This window comes from Apodemus sylvaticus, chromosome 15, assembly GCF_947179515.1.
Source record: "Apodemus sylvaticus chromosome 15, mApoSyl1.1, whole genome shotgun sequence".
Classification (NCBI taxonomy): Eukaryota; Metazoa; Chordata; class Mammalia; order Rodentia; family Muridae; genus Apodemus; species Apodemus sylvaticus.
This window is the reverse complement of record NC_067486.1, coordinates 85095973-85116912: the sequence shown is the minus strand read 5'-3', so window position 1 is coordinate 85116912 and position 20940 is coordinate 85095973. Positions and strand designations below refer to the sequence as shown.

The 20940-nt window shown below is 37.0% G+C and overlaps 1 protein-coding gene across 15 annotated transcripts in view; it reads right to left on the bottom strand.

Annotated features, from left to right (window-relative positions):
- Nucleotides 1-20940, bottom strand: part of Dnm1l (dynamin 1 like) — a 52082-nt gene that overhangs the window by 10521 nt on the left and 20621 nt on the right. For 8 of the 15 annotated variants that reach the window (XM_052158866.1, XM_052158869.1, XM_052158873.1 and 5 more), the window contains exons 3-13: nucleotides 19205-19243; nucleotides 17928-17974; nucleotides 17502-17573; nucleotides 15053-15139; nucleotides 13080-13242; nucleotides 9877-9997; nucleotides 8424-8555; nucleotides 6215-6421; nucleotides 838-958; nucleotides 483-638; nucleotides 187-276 (exon numbers count right to left, since the gene is read on the bottom strand). In XM_052158866.1, coding sequence (XP_052014826.1) covers nucleotides 187-276; nucleotides 483-638; nucleotides 838-958; nucleotides 6215-6421; nucleotides 8424-8555; nucleotides 9877-9997; nucleotides 13080-13242; nucleotides 15053-15139; nucleotides 17502-17573; nucleotides 17928-17974; nucleotides 19205-19243 — 1235 coding nt within the window. Of the gene's footprint in view, nucleotides 1-186; nucleotides 277-482; nucleotides 639-837; nucleotides 959-6214; nucleotides 6422-8423; nucleotides 8556-9876; nucleotides 9998-13079; nucleotides 13243-15052; nucleotides 15140-16365; nucleotides 16433-17501; nucleotides 17574-17927; nucleotides 17975-19204; nucleotides 19244-20940 lie in introns of those variants that run through there. The other 7 variants (XM_052158870.1, XM_052158872.1, XM_052158874.1 and 4 more) reach the window with 3 other exon arrangements.

Below are 20940 nucleotides of genomic sequence, written 5' to 3'. Positions count from 1 at the left end.
CTAAATGTGGGAAGAGGCCAAATTACCCTGATGTGCTTCAGAATAAAAGCTGGCTGTAAAGGTCTGCTTACTGAGTCCAGAGAAGAAAGGATTTCCCACAAAAAGCAATGGCAGCACAGAACAGAAGCAGTACTCAATTCTGTCCTCATGAAAACTAACGGCAATTCAAACAAGACAATAGCTTACCATTTCATTTGTCACGGGCAACCTTTTACGAAGAAGACAAGTCACTACTTCAACTATGGCATCATGAAGTTTAGGGAACCTTAACAATTCCTGTACGGAATAAAGAAGTAAAAATGTTAGTCTGTCTAACTGGAAATGAAATAATCACTGAAGTACTGAATTAGATTTGGATCTTAATTTCAGAACAGCATTTCAAACTGGTCTTAGGTAAGGACGCTAATGATTTTACTTTGGGCTCATTTCCTCCCAGTCTATGAAAACAGGACTCTGTGGTGAGCCCCGTCCGCTCGCAGTACCTGTGTGCTGTAATTGCTACAGTGCTGAATGATCCTCTGCATCTCCTCATGGACCAGTTCCACACACCGGAGGCTGGGCTCTTCTAGACGCTTAATCTGACGTTTGACCAGTAACTCAAATGAAACTTCAGGCACAAATAAAGCAGGACGGGGGCCCTGAAAACACAAAACTTAGATTCTTCTTATTATAGCTATGTACAATTTCATATCTTCCAAAGGATTAAAAAAAGAGAATCCCATTTTTGTTCTTTTTCCTAAAAAATATTTCAAGTATAAGAACAAAATACACTATACATCAACTTAAACTACGCTTAAGCAAGTGCAGCTTTATCCTTCTGCTGTTAGGTATACTCACAGTAGCATTTCTAATGGCAGTCAAGATATCAATAGTGTTAAGGCCACCTAGTGGATCAACAGATTCTAAGGTTCGCCCAAAAGTCTCATGGAAAATATAACAAATCCTAGCACCACCGCATCTGAAAAGCAATGAAGTATACGAATATGCATTACTATAAAGAAAACAAGCTGCGAGTTATATCTTTCTTTAAGATTTAAGGCTGTTTCATTTTCTGACAAAGTCTTATCAAAAACTCAACAGCTGTATTAATTTACATCCCCACCAACAATGAATAATAAGTCTTTCTCTCTTTCTCTCTCTCTCTCTCTCTCTCTCTCTCTCTCTCTCTCTCTCTCTCTCTCTCTCTCTCTTCAAGACAGGGTTTCTCTGTGTAGCTCTGGCTGTCCTGGAACTCACTCTGTAGACCAGGCTGTCCTGGAACTCAGAAATTCGTCTGCCTCTGCCTCACAGACTGCTGGGATTACAGGCGTGCGCCACCACCGCCTGGCTGTGTTTCTCGTAATATATACACTTGAAGTATGTTGTTAATCTGTTAAATTTCTTTCAAATTTTGTGATTTTTTTTCCCTTTAGAGCTGAGTAGTACTTATTCCATATATGTATGTTTATAAATTATACATTTATCTGTTGATAGGTAAGTAGGTTGATTCCAACTCTTTAGTGAATAAAACAACACTATACATGGAGTACAGTTGTCTTTCCGGTACGTTGTGAAGCTCCCGGGTATATGCTGCGGAGTGAAGAAGCCGGACATATGGCAGGACTATTTTTAATTTTTTGAAAAATATACAAGTTCATTTTCACGATGGATGTATTAATTTGCACCTCCCATGAACAGTGAATAAGGAATCCTCTCTTTCTAACATTCTGTCAAATTTGTTGATGAAAACCACTCAAACTGGGGTGAGGTAGTATCTCAGAATTATGAACACTTTTTAAAATAATTATTGGTCATCTGTGTAGTTTTGTTAAAACTATCCCATTTATTTGCCCACTTGCTGATTACAAATCTATCTCCTCGGTATTTATCTGTTGCAATTCACTATACATTCTGGTATTACCATCTTTCTGAAGTATAGCTAGTAACATTTTTGAGTTTGTTTTGCTTTGCTTTCCCTATTCTATGGGCTGCTTGCTCTGCTAATCGTTTCTTTTGCTGTACAGAAGCTTTTATTCTCCTGTGGTCCCCATATGTTGGTAACTGGGGCCAGGTCCTATATTTTGGTGTTCTATTCAGAAAGTTCTTACTGACCCCAATGTCTTGATGGGGACTCTATGTTTTCCTCTATAAGTTTCAGTGGTCTCTGATCCATTTTGAATTTACTGTTTTGTATAATGTGAAAGAATCTGAATTCATTCTACTTATGGACAGCTTTGCCAGCACTACTTGTTGAACAGGCTTTTTCCAAGTAAACGTTTTTTCCCACTGTCAAAATTAACCAGGTACAGTGTTCTCATTTTAATTCTGGGTCCTCTCTTCTATCTATTGGTATATCTGTACCAGATTGTCTTTATTACTATAGCTCTACGGTATAATTTATCACTATAGTTCTATAGTATAATTTGGCATGTAACCTTTTGTGGGTCCATAAAAATTCTTGTATTTACAAATTCATCAGATATGACATCAAATTTTGATAGATATTCCATTAAACCTGTAAATTTATTTTGGTTTCATGGCCATTTTCAAAACATTAATTTTGTCAATCTAGGAGCAAGATTTCCCCTTTTAAGTGTCTCGAGGTTCTTTTTTGATGAATATTTAATTTTTTGAATTATCTGAATAGGGTATTTTTTCTAATTTCTTTATTTGAGTACATTGCTAATATATATTAAAGGTTTTTTTAATGTTGATTTTGTACTGTGTACCTTTACGGTGTTTATTGGAAAATCTGCCAGTAAGCCCAAAAACAATCTGTAAAAAATGACTTGAATATAGGTGTGTTACAATAAAACATATAGCCTGACACTTAAATTTTATATAATTTTCAAATGTCATGAAATATAAATTTTTTATTTAAAAGTTTTATATTTATATATGTAAATATCATTCTTAGTTTGCCTAGTTATAGAGGGAGGAAGAAAAATCAGCAGGACGGGATCAAAGCAAAACTAACACCTAGAAAGGTGAGCGGCAAACCAGGTGAGCTGGGCTCCATGCCCAGCGTCTGCGCTGGTGAGGGGCTCCTGCGGGTTCCACAGGCCCAGCTCTGCCACCCACAGGTTCAGACTCTTAGGCCTGCAGCTTGTTAGACGGCCGACTGTGTCAGTGTTTCAAGTTCTCGGGGCTCTGCTGCAGCGTCAACTTCCCCTCCACAGCATTACTTACTAACTTATTAACCACACATTGCATTCCTGGAGACAGCCAGTCCTGTCAGTTCGGCCTCAGAGAGTCCCAACATTAGCATAAGCCCCTCCTACCCTGCTCACCCCTGCATCCATTACACCTATAATGTTTTCATTCCGATGCATATACAATAGGAGAGAGACTTGAGAGACTTCTCTGTATATTTGCTGGCAACCTCTTGTATGTCTTTATCCTTAAATCTAAAGTATTTTTTCTTTTTTACTGAGTATATGGACAGAAGAGAGAGGGAGAAAAAGGGAGGGTGGGGGAAATAGTATGTTTAGGGTCATGTGTTTTTATATACTGCTGGCAATAAGTTGTTTGTGACATACTGATTTGAAGAAATGATGCCAAGATAGTATGTATAGCACCTGATAAATAAAGACATTTATCTGCCTTACAGCAGATGTGTATGAGTAAGTTAAAGGGAAACAGGAATAATCTCTGGTTGGTAAAATTAATGGTAATCTTGTTTTTATGTTTGGTTTCTACTTATCTGCATTTTCACTACCAATTATACTCTGTGTGCCCGTCATGATCAGACCAGCATGTAAAGCTCTTCCATACTGGTTCAACAATGATAAATGTAGACACTAACTTGATTTCTAGAACTAAAATGACTAGAAAGAGTCGTACATTCCCCTCTGTCTTATGTCTCTATTGCTGTGATAAACACCATGACCAGAAGCATTTGGGGGAGGAAAGGGTTATTTTCCCTTACAGCTTCTAGTCCTTTATAAAGGGAATCAGGGTAGGGACTCAAGATAGGAATCTGGGGGAAAGAGGTTATGGAGGAGTGTGCTTTATTGGTTTGCTTAGCCTGGCTTTTACAGAACTCAGGACCACCATCCAAAACGGGCTAGGCATTCCCACATCAATCAATCAATCAATCAATCAATGAATCAAGAAAATGCCTGACAAACTTATAGCCAACCATCTTCTCTCTCTCTCTCTCTCTCTCTCTCTCTCTCTCTCTCTCTCTCTCTCTCTCTCTCTCTTTTTAATTCAATATATTCTTTATTTACATTTCAAATGATTTCTCCTTTCCTGGATTCCCCCACCCCCCCAATGGGTGCATCTTCTCAAATGAAGAGTTCTTCTTCCCAAATGACTCTACCTTGTGTCAGGTAGATATAAAACTAACCAACATACTTGCCTTACCAAATCCCAGCTATGGCTGACCAAGAGAGATGCCTGTCAATCACAAGGCTGTTCTTCAAACTGAGCTTTCACTGGCTATACCTAACAATGGCCAACTTTAGGAAAAAAGAAGAAAACTTCAATCTTGCCACCCTCCTTCCTCTAGAATCTGTGAGAATGGACCCCCCTGCCATGTGGACATGAGCTCTCCTTGTTCCCCATGCAGCAGCCTGCCCTAGATAATTTATTACAGTATCCTCATTAGCTCAAAACTTTTTAATGTGCATTAAGGAGATAACCAGGCTGGGTATGCAGCTCGGTCACAGAGCACTCTTCTTCAAAAGTAGAGTACTCTTCTTTTGCTGTTTGGATATGACGGTTCAGACATTTGAATCCTTCTCTCCAGTTGATGGCACCATTTGGGTAGGTTTAGTTTGGCCTTGCTGAGGAAGGCTGTCGCTGGGGGCAGGCTGTGAGGTTTCAAAGCTACACTCTACTGTAGTTTACTCCCTCCTGGCTTGCTGCTCTAGCACCATGCCTGCTTGCTGCTATATCTTCCCACTGTGATGGTGATGGACTCCTAGTCCCTTGGGAGCCATCAGGTCAAACAAAACAACTTCCTAATGTAAGTTGCAAGTTGCCTTGGTCTGGGTGTTCTATCACAGCAATAGAAAAATCACTAATACAATTTTAAAGGTTAAAAGCTGGTGAGATAGCTTAGAAAGTATTACTTAGTAACAAGAAGCTATCTTGGACTTTGCCCCAATAGACTTGGAAACTAGAGCAGAACAAAACCAGTAGTAGCTAGGTCTATGGCAATGTTACTGGAGCTACTGACATTCTGTATAGAGCAGGGACTCTCAACCTTCTTAATGCTGTGACCCTTTAATACAGTTCTTCATGTTATATTCACCCACAACTATAGTTATTTTTGTTGCTACTTTATAAATGTAATTTTGTTATTCTTATGAATCAAAATAAAAATGTGTGTTTTCTGATGGTCTTAGGTGACTCCTATGAAAATCAGTCAACCCCCAAAGGGATGACTCATAGGTTGAGAAACATGCTGTAGAGAAATTGGGAGATTCTCACCAGGGATTCCAGAAACTATTCCTTCCCCCAGTTGCAAGTTATCTTGGGAGATGAGAGACTAGTAAAGAAAGTGAAATGGTGGTTGAAGGTGGAGCATGTAATGCAGAATATCTGAGGCTGCCATGTAGCATGTGGTGGGACACGACATCAAGATAGCTATTATGAGGTTACCCACACTCCTGTAGCTAACTTTACATGTGCTCTGTAAACAAGTTCAGTACACTCATTAGTCTCATCAAGCTGGACTCTGATGATATCAGTCACTGATAGACATCTGGGGTGATTAGATGTTCGATTGCCCTTCCCTAGGTTTGAATAGGCCTGACAACCCAAGCTCACAAGGTGGCAGGAGTGAGTCAACTTCTGATAGTTGACCTCCAGAGTCTGCTGTGCCAGAAAGAGAGGAGGGGGCAGGGAAGGGGAAAAGGGGGAATGAATTTTACTTTAAAAACTAGAGAAGAAAAAAAAAGGCCCACTTAAAACCTGACACTATGGCATGGCCTTACAAGTCTAGCTATGTAGGAAGCTGAGACAGGAGGATCATGAGTTTGAGGACAGCCTAAGAAACAGTGGGGATATCCTTAAAAAAAAAAAGTTGCTTTTTAAAAAACCTGTAACTTTACCATGTTTTTACACAATTTATAAACAAATGATACAGTACTCCTCCTCCTGTCATTTCTTCACATTTATATTCCTGTTTTAGGGATAATAAATCACACATGATCTAAGTCACTTCAAAGATCCTTATAATCCTTACAATCCAAGCAACAAGTCTTTGCACACACATCTTACTTACAGCTCGGAAGTTTCGATGTACTTTGCGGTTCCTTCAATAGTGTTACAATACTCTGTGGCAAATTTGGTGATAAGCTGGAGTAAAGTAGCACTTTTATCATCCACGGGTTCACCGTAGCTATTTAGAAGAGACTGATACTGAGCAGCTAAGACATTTATTCTTGTTTTCAGCTCTGGTAAACAATCTCTGATATGATGCATAAGTAACCTGAAAGATTAGAAAAGCAGAGTTTTAACATAAAATTAGGTCCTGATACTTTAAACAAGTCAATTAAAAATGTCTAAAAAAGGGAAAATCTTCTGGTACTGAGATCTTAGAAGAGTCCAAGGATTGGTAGCTGGCTACCAGAAAAACTAAAAAGAGCGAAGGATTGGGATGTTCAATGCCAAATGAGTTGATCAGCAATGGCTAGTAAAGTAATTGATGGTATCTGTATGAGGAGCTGCCATAACTCAAGCAGAGAGTTCATAAAACTAAAAAGATTGTGCAGCACGGAATGCCCAGAGAGGTATAAAGCCTTGCCTCACTTTTCAAATTCCTTCCATACACTTTACCTTATCTACCTCTTCTAATTGGCTTACCTGTGTCCTTTATAATAATCATTTATTATACATGAGCAAACATAAATAAATACCCCTGAAGCCTGTCCCCTACTCCAGGGTCACAGCTATTAAGCATGTCCATAAGCTTGGCGGTCACTTGACATCTGAAGTAGAAGGAAAACACTATAAAAACCGAAGCCTTAACCTATAGGATGTGATGATGCCTCTATGTAAATAGTGTCAGAAGTGAGTCAGAGGACATCTAGTTACAATCTACTAAGGAATTACATTGTACGATATATGGGGAAAACTCAGAAGTACTCTGTTCATATGAGTTCATAAGAATATGAAAACAAATTTTTAGCTCCTCTACCATAGCACAAGAACAAGAGATACAGCAATCTTAAATTAGAGGACCTTAGTCTAAAAAAACTTACACAAAAGTTGTTTTGGTTAATTCTTTTGACACAGACCTTTAGCCCACCAAACCTGATGGTTGCTAGAAAACCACAAATAAAACAAACAAAGCACACTGTTTTTATGCCACAGTGATCTAAATAAGCTGCTCAGTTCAATTCTACCTAAATGTATAAGTTTAATAACTTATCTTTTACCACAGGTATTTAGTATAGTATAAATAAATCCATCTTATTAATACCCAATTTCATTTCCCTTCAATTTACAGGATAAGGGATAATGGTTTTCACTCTAGTCCTTATATAAAAGGAAGGCTTTTCAGTTCCTACAACATTAGTAGCTATTCAGAACAGTAGATATAGAACTCATGTTATTTCTATTATGAATAAATGTGATAGGTGAAGCACACCATGTGATATCTGAAAAAAATCATTAAATTCAATGAAATCTAAAGTGTTTGGAAGTCATCTAATATCTCAGTAAAGTTCAAAATCCTGTTAAATTTATCCTAACTGCTTAGGCAAGATACTGTGGTGGCAACTGCCCTACTGACATCAGTCCCCAAAACTTCCTACATTTGACACTGGCCATTTATCCTGTCCAGTGAGCTTGCTGCTGTGCTTACGGCTCATATAAAATAGATGCATATTTTGATTTCATTAGATGACACTTCCACAGGCCAGAAACAGACAGCTACGAACTGCACAGAGGTCAACAGCTTCCGCCAGGGTCTGATCCAAGCCCTGAATCACTGGTGCTTTGTGGGCATGTGGACAGTTAAATGATTTTGCTGGTGCTATTTGCATTTTGGAGGTTCTTAAGGAGAAATATCTGGAACATAGATCACCTTTAAATGAACTAGAAATCTCCATTCCAGAGGATCCGGGATTCAACAAAATGTAAACTCCCTTTGATGGGCTTCCCAAAGATTTCTGCTATTGCTGCTTGATTGTAAACACCATTGAAAATGTTTTATTTGAACAAATTTTCTTTGAGTATTAAAACCATATAATAATAATAATGTGGGAGATGAGTTTGAATTGGAAAAAAAGCCCCATTTCTCAATTAAGAAAATTATCTGAATACTCACTACAGACTACATGACTTAATATCAAACATCCCAATAAAAACAGACAACCCAGGAGTGAAGCTGGAAGAACAGTATGAAAAGATAGAAACGGAACAGAAACACTCTAGAACAACTGTTGGCAAAACAAAAGCATTTCATCTTCAAAAAGTGAAAATGTTACCTATTCAGGGTCCTAGCAAGATACTTTGTTCCATTTCTGTTGGCCAGAGATGGGTACTTCTTCTGAAGAAAAGCATACTCATCACGGATTGAATCAGCGACACTCTTCTTATTGTTAATATCGAGTTGGCTCCTAAGGTTGAAAAATAACAAGCTTGTTCAATGAGTCCGCTCTGCATGAGCCGCTACATCAGACGCTGTCTCCTCAGTCTTCCAGCCATGCTGCACAGTGGGCAGCATCGCTACACTTCACACCAGGCACTGGTGTCTCAGTGAACTCACCCAAGGAAGGCCCTTTACACAGCCAAGATTTGAACTGTGATTCAACTAAAAAGATGAATAGCATCAGCCTCATTGTTACTATTAACCATAGGCAAAAACAGTATCCTTTATTATGTTTTAGATTGGTATACAAATAAGTATGTCTTAATCTGCTTTATTTTATCCATGGGCAGATGACTAATTTCTACCAAAAATTAAAGTTAATTTAAAAGTGTAATTATCTACAAATATAGTATGCAGTAGTATTATATATAGCACATGCTTACCTGAAAAGAAGATAGATATATTTTCTTTAAATGTGGAAAGGAATGTACAGAGGAACATACAGAGACAATTGGGATGCATCTTATATATCACTTAATAAAATGTTTTAATTTTTAATGACCAAAAAAGGCCAAAGGTGTTATAAGTGATTTACAGTCTATTACATCCAGACCATGTAGAAACTAGACTGAGAACTCGGTCTCTTAACAACAGTTCTCTTACCACAGAGAATCTCTGATCTAAGAGAAACCATCACTGCTTCATTTTTCATTAGAAAACTCAGAGAGGAAGAAGAATTTTTTTAAAGGGCCTTGGAAGTGACTCTGTGTAAAAGCACTTGCTGCCGAGCCTGATACCCAAGTTTAAACCCCAAAACCCATACGGGAGAAAGAGACAACTGGGTCCTGCTAACTTTCCTCCAACCTCTACATACAGGTTAATACTTAAAAAACCCAAACCACCGCCAGCATCACCAAAACCCACAAAAATACTCAAGAGAGATATTATGAACCTCATCTCTTATAGTGCATTGATCTCTGCAGCAATATAAGTACTAGAACAGGAAGAAAAAACAGGATACTATCATATTTTGGACTGATTTTCAAAAACACAGATTTACTTTAAAATGAGAATGCTATGATTCTTATCCTATTCTTTTCAAAAAAAAGATTTTCTCTTTATTTATGTGTGTATGTGTGCATCTGCATGTTTAGATGAGCACATGCATGCTGGTGGTATCTTTGGAGGACAGAGAGGGTGATGGATCCTTGGAGCTGTGGCTTTAAGTGGTTCTGAGTCGCTCAATGTGGGTGTGCTGGGAATCAAACTCTGGTCCTCTGGAAGAGTCACAAGTGTTCTTAACCACAGAACCAAGTCTGTAGTCCCTTTATTCCATTTAAAGTGCTAACCTGTTAACTACTCCAATGATTCCAAGCTTGACTGGAATAACCCTTCCCATCAATACATCCATGGCGTCAGTACCCGCATCCATGAGATCAAGTTTAGTGATTACAGCTAGAGTTCTGCGCCCTGGTAAATATAAGAAGGAAGGGGAGGAGAGAGCCATTAAAACCATCATTAAGTTTAGTAAAGGAAAATTTTCATCTATAGTTCTACTTAATACATTGCCTCTTTTACCATTTAGTTAAATATTTCCTACCCTTTGCTTCTTGTACTTTATCTAAAATAAATTTAAATATGGCCTACACTTTTAAAATTTGTTTTCATGAGTAATTTCTTAAAATAACTTTTAAGACTTATGTGTACATGCGTGTGTTTGTGCATGCAAGGGGGGGAGCCACAAAAGGGCAGTGGATCCTCTGGAGTTAGAGTTACATACAGACAGTTTGGAGTTGACTGATATAGGTGCTGGGAACCAACCGCTGGTCCTCTGGAAGATTAGCAAATGCTCTTAACCACAGAATCAACTCTCTAGTTCTGTAAATAATTTCTCATTTTTTTTCTTAGGTCAACATTTCTAGCCACTTTACATTTTAAAATTTACTATTTCTTTTAAAAATATTTTTATTTACATGTATATATGCAGATTTACATGTTTGTATATGCATCCATGTGCTGGTGATATCCTTGAAGGACATAAGAAGGTGTGGAATCTCTTGGAGCTGTAATAGTTTTTTACTATGAAGAATCTTACCCCTGCCCAACCCCTTTGGCAATGCTGGGGAAGAAACCTAGGGCCTTGTGCAAGTTAAGTAACTATTGTATTAATGATTTCAACCCCAGATTCTAATTTGGTTCTTTCTGACAAGTGCATACCACTTTAATACCTAACAGCACTACCACCTGACAATGTCCTTTTGCTAAGCAACTAAACCTGTCTTCCAGTCCTACTTTTGTATGTCTTAGAATGTTATGTGCAAGGAGGATGTCACTAATGTCTTTCATCCACCATGATTCATCTGAGTGCTGTCCACACTGTAGCAGACATTAGCAACCACTGTTGAACTTTATTACATGTTCTTTACTACATTAATACTGTACTAATTTGTATACTCATTCCTGATTTGAGAAATATTTGAGTTGTTTTTAGTTTGGGGGAACTATGAATAAACTCAACATAGATGTTAGTATACAAAAGGCTATTTTAAAAAATTCATTTATCCTTTTATTTTTGGGGTAAAATAAAAGAGGCATCTAAATAGAACTGCATATATATGAGTTCAGAGGACAACTTTCGGGAGAGAGTTTGTAGCAGCAAGAGCCTTCACTTGCTAAATGATCAACCTGCTAAACCAAAAGTCTACTACGCCCCAGATTTTTTTAAACAGTATCTGAGTGGACAACAGCCTGAGCTAACCTCAACTTGTAATCCTTTTGCCTCAGCCTCCTGGATTGCTGGTATTATATGAGCTAGCTCGCAAGGCTCCAGAGAGGTTTTCATATGAAAATGTAACACACAATTGCTGACTAGAGTTGTTCTTTCCCGAAGTAAATGCAACACTCCACATCAATACATATAATAATTCCAGTTGCTCCGCAGGTATAACTTCAAACAGGCATTTTCCTAGTTATGGACATTTTTCTTTTGTTCCCGATCTACAAATCACCACTTATTATCCCCATAAAAAAGTTACTTCTAAGCTGCATCTAACTGCTTTTGTGTGTATGTGCTATGCATGTGGATTTATGTGGAGTCCATTTGTGGGATGTCTTCCACAATTACCTTCTATCCTATTGTTTGAGACAGAGTCTCTCACTGAAGTAGGAAGTCATCTATTGGCTAAACTAGCTGAACAGTTTGTTGCAAGCTCTGCCCTTGTCCTTCTGCCGTGTGCACTGTGTGCTAAGGTACCTGCCTTCTAGGATGTGAGCCTGGGTGCGCACTCCTGCACTGGAAACACATTTGCAACGGACATCTCTCCAGTCCCACTTCTACAATTTTGATATTATATATTAATACTGGTTAAAATTAGTACTGCCATTTTGGTTTTTAGATCATCTACACAACAAGTTCCAGGCCAACCTGGGTATATAATGGGATACTGTCTCAAAGCAATACAACACAAAACAAAAACAAAAAAAACCACCTCCTACCTCCTTTCCCCCCAAAAACGATTACTATATCAAATGTATCTCCATCTTATTGTGTGATTACTGTATGTATGTATGTATGTATGTATGCATGCATGCATGCATGTATGTATGCATGTATGTATATATGTAGAGACAGGGTTTCAGATATGGCTAGGTCCAATCTCACTGTAGCTGAAGATGACCTTTTCCTGTTCTTACCTCCCAAGTCCTAGGATTACAGGTGTGCAATACTATACCTGACTAATTATGGAAGTTTTAATTATACTTGTAGAGTTTCTATAAAATTTTTATTTGAAATTATTTTTCAAAGCAGAAAAGAACCTGTAACACAGAAACTGGTCTTCAAGAATCTAGGTGACAAAATAATTTCCTTATGGGTCAATTACCCACTCACTTATAATGCTAGCATTTCATACAGGCTCAAAGACACCTCTAATAGCCTAAGTATCACCCAAATCACAATCTGGGTAAAGAATAATTTATAAGAAGAGATGCCTTAAAAGACTTCCTATATACTGAGCTTATCTAGTGTATCTTTATTTGTTTGTTCTTTTAAATCTGCAGAAAGTAGATTCTGTAATAATTTCCTATATCACAATAATCTATACAATTATGAGTTATTTATTCTTAAATGTGGGCTATTCAAAAACTGAAATTTCATTTACATAGTAATTTTTTTTAATTTATTGATATATTTTTTATTTATATTTCAAATTATTTCCCCTCTTCTGGGTCCCCACTCCCCTCAAGTCCCATAAGCCCTCTTCCCTCCCCCTGTTCCTCCATCTACCCCTTCCCTACATAGTAATTTGATGTTAAAATTATAACTGGGTAGCTACTGAAAATATATACCTTATGGGGAACTGTTTTTGCCTATCCTTTATAGCAATCAAGTAACTGTTTTCCATCTTAATTGCTATTTAAACTTATTAGAAAAGCAGGAAAGCATTTTAAGATCTCTATTAACTGGATACACTCCTCTCAATATAATTCTTTTCTTGAGGAAAGATTTATCACTGTAAATCAATACCCACTAAATATAAACATCTGTCCTTACCATCTGGATCTACCTCTCTGGAAATCTTGAGTGCTTCTGATGTTGCCATATCTGTATTTGCAGCAGTGACAGCAAGGATAATGGAATTGGGATTACTGATGAACCGAAGAATAAGTTCTCTGATTTGAAGCTCGATATCCTTGGGTTGATCACCTACAGGCACCTAGACCAAACAAAGATGAACTGTAATCAAAATCAAATCATTTTTTTCCATGCAATTACTTAATAGAGTACAGGTATTTCTGTACTTACAAATAGCTAAAATAAATGAATAATGTGCTATAGAGGTGTCTGGGCAAAGCCACAAAATGTCTCTTCCAAATATCAAAAATTCACTATAGCATAAATCATGTCAAAAACTGCTAAGTACCAACTGCATTCAGATGAGCTGTCTTACTGATAACAAGCACACACAAATAATAAGTAAACACAAGCACACACAAATTCATCATTTAAGTGGCAGACAGGCCTAACAAGAACAGAGTAGAGCAAAACAGAACAGAGGCTAGAGAACGATGCTTTTAAATTCTTGCTTTAAAAACAGAATAATCAGGATTACCTCAATTAGATAATGATGTTTGTTTGGGTGACTGAGCAGAAATCAAAGACAAAAGGAATAACCACAGATATCTGGGGAAAGAACATTCTATACTGAGTGAATAACAAGTGTGGACACCTAGAACAGAAGAAATTAAAGATGAATAATACAGAGGGGGGCTGGAGAGATGGCTCAGCGGTTAAGAGTACCGACTGCTCTTCCAAAGGTCCTGAGTTCAATTTCCAACAACCACACGGTGGCTCACAACCATCTGTAATGGGATCTGATGCCCTCTTCTGGTGTGTCTGAAGACAGCTACAGTGTCTACAGTGTCACATATTATTATAAATAAATAAATCTTAAAAATATGAATAATACATAAACTGAGTGTGGTGGCCTGTCATCCCAGAATCTAGGAGAGCAGACGACAGGGAGTTCACTGTCGTACTACAGATGGTTAGAGGCCATTCTGAGATGTTTAAATATACAAAATAACTATCAAAGTGAGGGAACAAGACAGAAGTAGGTATTTTATAAGAACTTAAATTTGCGCTCTCAGTAAAGAGGTAACTGGGAAGTCAGTGAAGAAACTTTAAGCCAAGAAATGACAATCTAATTTTCATTTTAAGAGAATAGCATGGTTACTAAAAGTAAAAAACAAGAGAGATCTATTATTTATCTTATAACTTTAAACAATTCAAGTCAAATAACAAGACCTACTACCTCTGCCATGAATATACTTAGAGGAGATAGAATTCTAGATATATATTATAAAAATAAGGAAAGCCCAGAGGATTTTCTGAGAGGAAGGGAGATAGAAGGTAAAGAAATTTCAGTGATGACTGTTCAAGTTTTGGCTGATCGACTAGAACAGTGGGACTGCCATTTATTCAGATGGGGAAGAGAAGGGCCAAACATAGTTAAAGGACAGATCAGGATTTGGTATTAGACACAGTAAAGCTGTGATGCTTATTAAAACATTTAAATGTGTATGCCAAGTGGACATCTGGACATGTGTCTGGAAATAATCTGAATGTTCACATATTCAAATTCATGCACTTAAAGATCTGATAATACTATCAACCTAATCAAATTTTGTTGAATACTTAAAGAGGCCAAGAGGTCCAAAAAAACAAAAAACAAAAACAAACAAAAAAGAGAGAGATCTGATTACAGACTTTGGTGAGATGAGAAGAAACCAGCAAAAGACACTGAAAAGAGGAGGCCAGCAAGATTACAGACGGAACTGTAGATATGATACTCTGGGAGCCAGGGTAAAGAAAGTACTTTAAGGAGAAAAAGGGATCAACTATATAAAACGATCTGATAATAACAATAACTATGAAAGCAACTCATGATTCTCATTAGGCCAAGGTTGAACAGAAAACAGAACACATTCCGTTAAACTGGAACATGAGCAACAGCTGTTCCTTACCTTGGTCATTCCTGGTAAATCCACAAGTGTCAGGTTGACAACATTGGGTGAGAAAACCTTGAGATGGATGGGCTCAGGGCTTACTCCCTAAAAACAAGTTTCAAATATATTACAATCATTTTGAATGAATTAAGAAATGCTAGAGTGAACTGCATTCAAGTACATAAACTTTAGACACCTTAAAATATTTATTAAACTATGGTCCTAAAATGTTTCAATAATAAAAAGCTTAATGAATCACATGAATGAGAAGGCAGCAAATCAAATAACAAGTAGGATTATCATCCTACACAACCTCATACTACTAATATGTAAAATTTCTTCTCCCTATACCATTTCACTTTTTTATATGTATATGCCAATTTTAAAAAAGAGTTTCACAGCCAGGCAGTGGTGGCCATGCCTTTAATCCCAGCACTTGGGAGGCAGAGGCAGGTAGATTTCTGAGTTCGAGGCCAGTCTGGTCTACAGAGTGAGTTCCAGGACAGCCAGGGCTACACAGAGAAACCCTGTCTTTAGGGAAAACAAAAACAAAAACAAAAGAGTATAACAGATTAAGTACTTAAAAATAATGAATTTTTCATTTATCCAAACTTATGATGTTCCTGAACTGATGGTATTAAATTGAGAGAGTAATAGATAAGGTATTCCCATTAATTTAGTCACAGATATTTGAACATTAAGTGGCAAAATTGTACATACATAATGAATTTGCTCTGGCAATATATCTCAATTTTCAGATCCCTAAGACAAAAAGTCATCCCTGACATAATCTAGTTATATTCCTGTCATATTCCAGGTGCAGCTGGCATACGACATTTAGGCCGTGTGGTGGCAGGAGCAGTAACTCCGAGGTGTGAGCTGAGAGTCTGACAGTCAGCAGAGAACACCGCAGCAAATGCCTTTCTGTCAGGAAGTAACTACTTAATCACGCCAGCTGGCAACAAATATATATGGAATAGTATCACTAGGCTCAAGGTCACTTGTGAGAGTCAATGTTCCTGCAGATAACACAGAATAGCAATAAATATAGAAAGAAAACGGTAATTACAATAAAGGGCATAAAAAGGATTTAAATGAGGCTGATTTTGACATTAAAAATATCCTAAACACTTGATTTAAATTCTCACATTCTTAGAAAATATTTGACTATAAACAAATACTATGTAATTAAGTTCACAAAATATAAATGAAATATTTTATATGTATAAAAGTTTTAGGATGTGTGTCTGTATGTGCATGTGCACGTGCACACATATGTCTGTGTCAGATACTCAGTGTTAACTGTTGACTTGGCAGAAACTAGAAATCACCTGGGAAAAGGGCATGCCTGGAGGAGATGGTCTTTATCACTCTTGAATTAGAAAGACTCAACTCAATTGTGAATGGTACCTCTGCTCTATATGTAGAAAAAGACAATTAAAAATTAGTATGTATTCACGCATTCTATTCTCTTCTGACTCTCAACATATGAGCAGCTGCCTGTTGCTGTGACTTCCCCACCACAATGGACTGTAAATGGGAAAAATCCTTCCTTTCCCCTTGCTTTTGTTAGGGTACTTATCACAGCCATAGAAAAGAAACTGTGAAGCCGGGCGGTGGTGGCGTACATCTGTAATCTCAGCACTCTGGGAGGCAGAGGCAGGCGGATTTCTGAGTTCGAGGCCAGCCTGGTCTACAGAGTGAGTTCCAGGACAGCCAGGACTACACAGAGAAACCCTGTCTCGACAAAAACAAACAAACAAACAAAAAGAAACTGTGCTGCTAGAAATCTAGTTCTTGGCTGTGCAAGTGCTGAGCTATGTCCCCAGGCTTTGGTGTCTGCGACACTATTTCGGTGTGTAGCTCAAGCTGCCTTTAAACTCACATCTGTCTGCCTCCACTCCTCCAATCCTGGGAATTCAGATATAAAACCACAACTTACACCAAGAGAGGGAATGAATCACCTAAAGTTTTATGTTTGTGGAATACTCCATTTGTTGTTGTTGTTTGGTTACCTGACACCGGGTTTCTCTGTGTAGCCCTGGCTGTCCTGGAACTCACTCTGTAGACCAGGCTGACCGCAAACTCACAGAGATCCACCTGCCTCTGCCTCCCAAATGCTGGCATTAAAGGTGTGGCTACCACTGCTTGGCATGAATATTTCATTTTTAAAAAGAGATTAAGATTATGAAGTTACAAGCCAACCTTGGCAATTCCAGCTACTCAGGAAGTATCCCAAGTTCAAGACTAGCCTGGGTAACTTCATGAGACACTGTCTTAAAAGCTTTAGAATATAGCTCAGTGGAGGAACACTTACCAGCATGTACCAGGCCCCATATTCACCATCAGTACTTGGGGGCGGGGGGAGAGTATGACCCTGCCATACACTTATTATTATTATACATAGGAAACGTTCAGCAATATATTTACTTTTTAAAAAGTCTTCCAGGTTTGAAATAATGCCTACCTTATTATTTCCTGAAATTCTTTCGGTTTCATTTTCAATTTCTTGTCGAATTTCATCAAAATCTGTGTAAAGCTAAAAATTATTGAAACAAAAAAGAATGATATTCTAAATAAGATCAGACATTCTTAAGGGGTAGAGGCCACATTTAAAGAATCTATATAGATTTACTGCAGAAAATCAGTCCACATTTCTCACAAACACATACATTTTTCTAAGATTTGTGTCAAAGTTGCCTGATGTCACTATATTTAAAAATCTCCAAATTAGGTAGGATCAAGACAAGTCAAACTACTGAGGTTAGAAGCATTACTGAGAAAGTTCTATTTTACAGGAAATAAGAAGCGCCCTTCCAGAAAGAAACTATCCTCTATTATCTTTGCAAAATGTTATTTTCTATGTTATTTCATTATATTCTTCAGTGGTTACCTTGTTTTTGGTGTGAAGAAATTTACCCCATTCTTCTGCTTCAACTCCTAAAGAAAGAAAGACTCATTTCTTAAAGACTGGAAATTAGGTTTTATAATTAGGAACTTAAAAAATAATGCAGTAAACTTTTTTTTTTTTAACTTCAAGTTAACAAATGTTTTAACTTTAGGGTCTGCTAAATACACATTCACATTTTTAAAGCATGACACAAACTACAAAGGCAGGAGTAACTTAAAGTAGCATTGCCTGCAAGTCCTCCCAGAATCTGAAATCTATGTTTTACAAATAAATTGTTCATTTCCTATTTATGATTATAATAATTTCTTTATATAACTTATATATGAAAGGAATCTATCCAATGAAAAAATTTAAAGAACTAGAAAGAAAAAAAACCCCATTGGATAGTGCAAAAAAAAATCATATAGCAAATGTATATATAACATTAAAGTTAAAAAATACATGCAACATGTGAATGAAATAGCTATTTTTTCCATTTTTTAAAATCATTGTCTTTTATTTGGTCTTGTGTTGGCTACATATAAAGCTCTCAGTGGCAGGGTAGTAGCTGTCTTGGAATGCAGACTGCCAATGTGATTTCTCCCAAGGTCAAGTCTATATTTTCTCACGGAATTATAGAACAGAAATGAATGCAAAATGAAGAAAAATAGAAATGTATATGCATGTAAGGAATTGACACCATCTAGTTTCGAGTCACAGTCTGCTCCTGACATCTTACCCAAGCACTGCTATTCTGCCTTCACCAAATTCAGAAGCTTAAATATCTTAATGGTTTAAAGTATTTAAGTCACCTGAAATAAAAGTAAGATTTTCACATAAATATTTATTTAGTAAAAAGCATATTGTTCTTTGTTGGAACAAAGGTATATCATACCAGATCCTTTTTGCAAATAAAATGTTCAACTAACTTTGAACTTAGAACTTTCTTTCAACAAGGACCTTTGAAAGACCAGATTAATCTAGGTGACAGAACTCACAGAAGCACTACTACATACAAAAGGGGTATTTTAACTTAATTGTCCATATAAAAGTTTTAATATCTTCAGTTATATTTTTGTAAAAATTAAATTCTACCACCAAAAAGGCTTGCATGTTAATGCAGTGCCAAAGCACTAACAAGAACCACCGGAACCTGCGGTCAATGTAAACAGGCGAACAGAACTGGAAGAAGAAAGGTGCACACAGCCTGCAAGGGTACGGAAGCATACATGCAGGCACAATGAAAAAGGGAGGGCTAAAGACAAATGGATACAGGAAACCTTTAGAAAGGTGTCTTGAGTTTTTCCATGTAGCAGGGTCTGTAGTTAAAGAGAAATAGCACAAAGGAATTTTAGTGCTTATCCCTAAAATTTTAAACTTTTAAAACACTCAAATGTGTATAAGCATTTAATTATTCAAAACTCATTAGAACTGTAAGAACAAATATATTTTATGTACTAATAATATGCACATTGTGTGTGATGCTTCAACTTTTTAAGAATTTTAGTAAATGAATTTTCATTTTCCTCTCAATGTTTGCCTGAGATATCTGAAAGCCTAATGTGGGAAAGGAAGCTGTGGGAAATGCGATAAGCTCATCCTCTGACACTGTCACACGTAGGCAAATGCTATTTGCTAAAAATTGAGTGTTCATAAGGACATTTTCTTTGAAATATAAATTGCATTTAGCAAAACACCACAAAACTTGAAATGCATGAACTCAATGCAACAGGAACCTACAGTGACAATTCTCGTATTTCCTCTCATTACAAACATTAAACACAGAACACTTCAGCCCACTTTCAAGACCTCAGTCTAAAAATCACACTTTGTGTCATCTTACAATGTGCTGCTCTGAACTCATCATTAGTAACTGGGCCTCTCTTATGTAAAAACCTCAAGGAGCTTTATAATAAGGTTTTATACCCAAGATGAAACTGGATTCTTTTATGCAAGAGATGCACTTACATGTTTAAAGCAAAAAACAATACTCCTAGAGGCAAGCTGAACAAAATAAAGAGTAATCTTGGTAACTCAGGCCCATAGAAACAGTGGAATAGTTTGTTCTTAATTCCAAAGTGAAGTTCCTGCTAAGGCCACTGGACAGAATCTGAGAGGCTGTACCCCTCATGGATTTAAACTAATAGAAAGTAAATAAATAAAAGTGGAACTGTAAAAAAAAAAAAAAAAAAAAAAAAAAAAAAAAGAGACCCATATACAAAAAGGTTTTGGGTTTGTTGTTAACTTTTTAATGGCTTTTATTTGTTATGCTTTCTTCAAAACTATTTTCTATCACTGTTAATGTTTTTTAAATCCAAACTGAATGTTACTGTTTTATTAGTTCTTGATTTCCACAACATCAGAATATTTGATAAGCCTAAACTGCTTATGTAAAGATGCAAAGGGCTTTGATGAGAAGGTCAGGATAGCCAGGAGAGCTCAGCAGATGAGGCCGCTGCCTAGCCTGAGTTCCTGAGTTCCAGCCCCAGGACCCACATGGTATGAGATAACCAATATTCCAAAGTTGTCCTCTGACTGGAGCACATTTACCATAGCACACACGTACCATATCCACATACACATATCCACACATAAAATAGAAATGTTTAAAAAAAAAAAAACCTTTAGAAACAGGAAGCCAAAGAATTATGGTAGAATAAGAATGAAATTTAATACTCAAATTTGCATCTACTTTTGTACTCAAAAGTAGGTATCACTGTAAGTGGGAGCACAACAGATATGCAAAGACACATACAGCTCAAGAATAATATATGTGCTGATAAAAATGTGCAGTTTTACTGACCTGCCCCACATCAACAAAACATGCTGCACATATAAGCAAGGTGCTACCAAGGAGCCAATATGTCTACACTCTTCCTTAACAAGCAACTATTTATTTAAGGAAACATCACATCTCTGATAGAGATACTGCCCTTTCCAAATGGCTGAGTTAAAAAAAAAAAAAAAAGCCCTAAAGCCCTAAGTTTCTCAAAGTCTTGGTTTAAGGTATTATGTA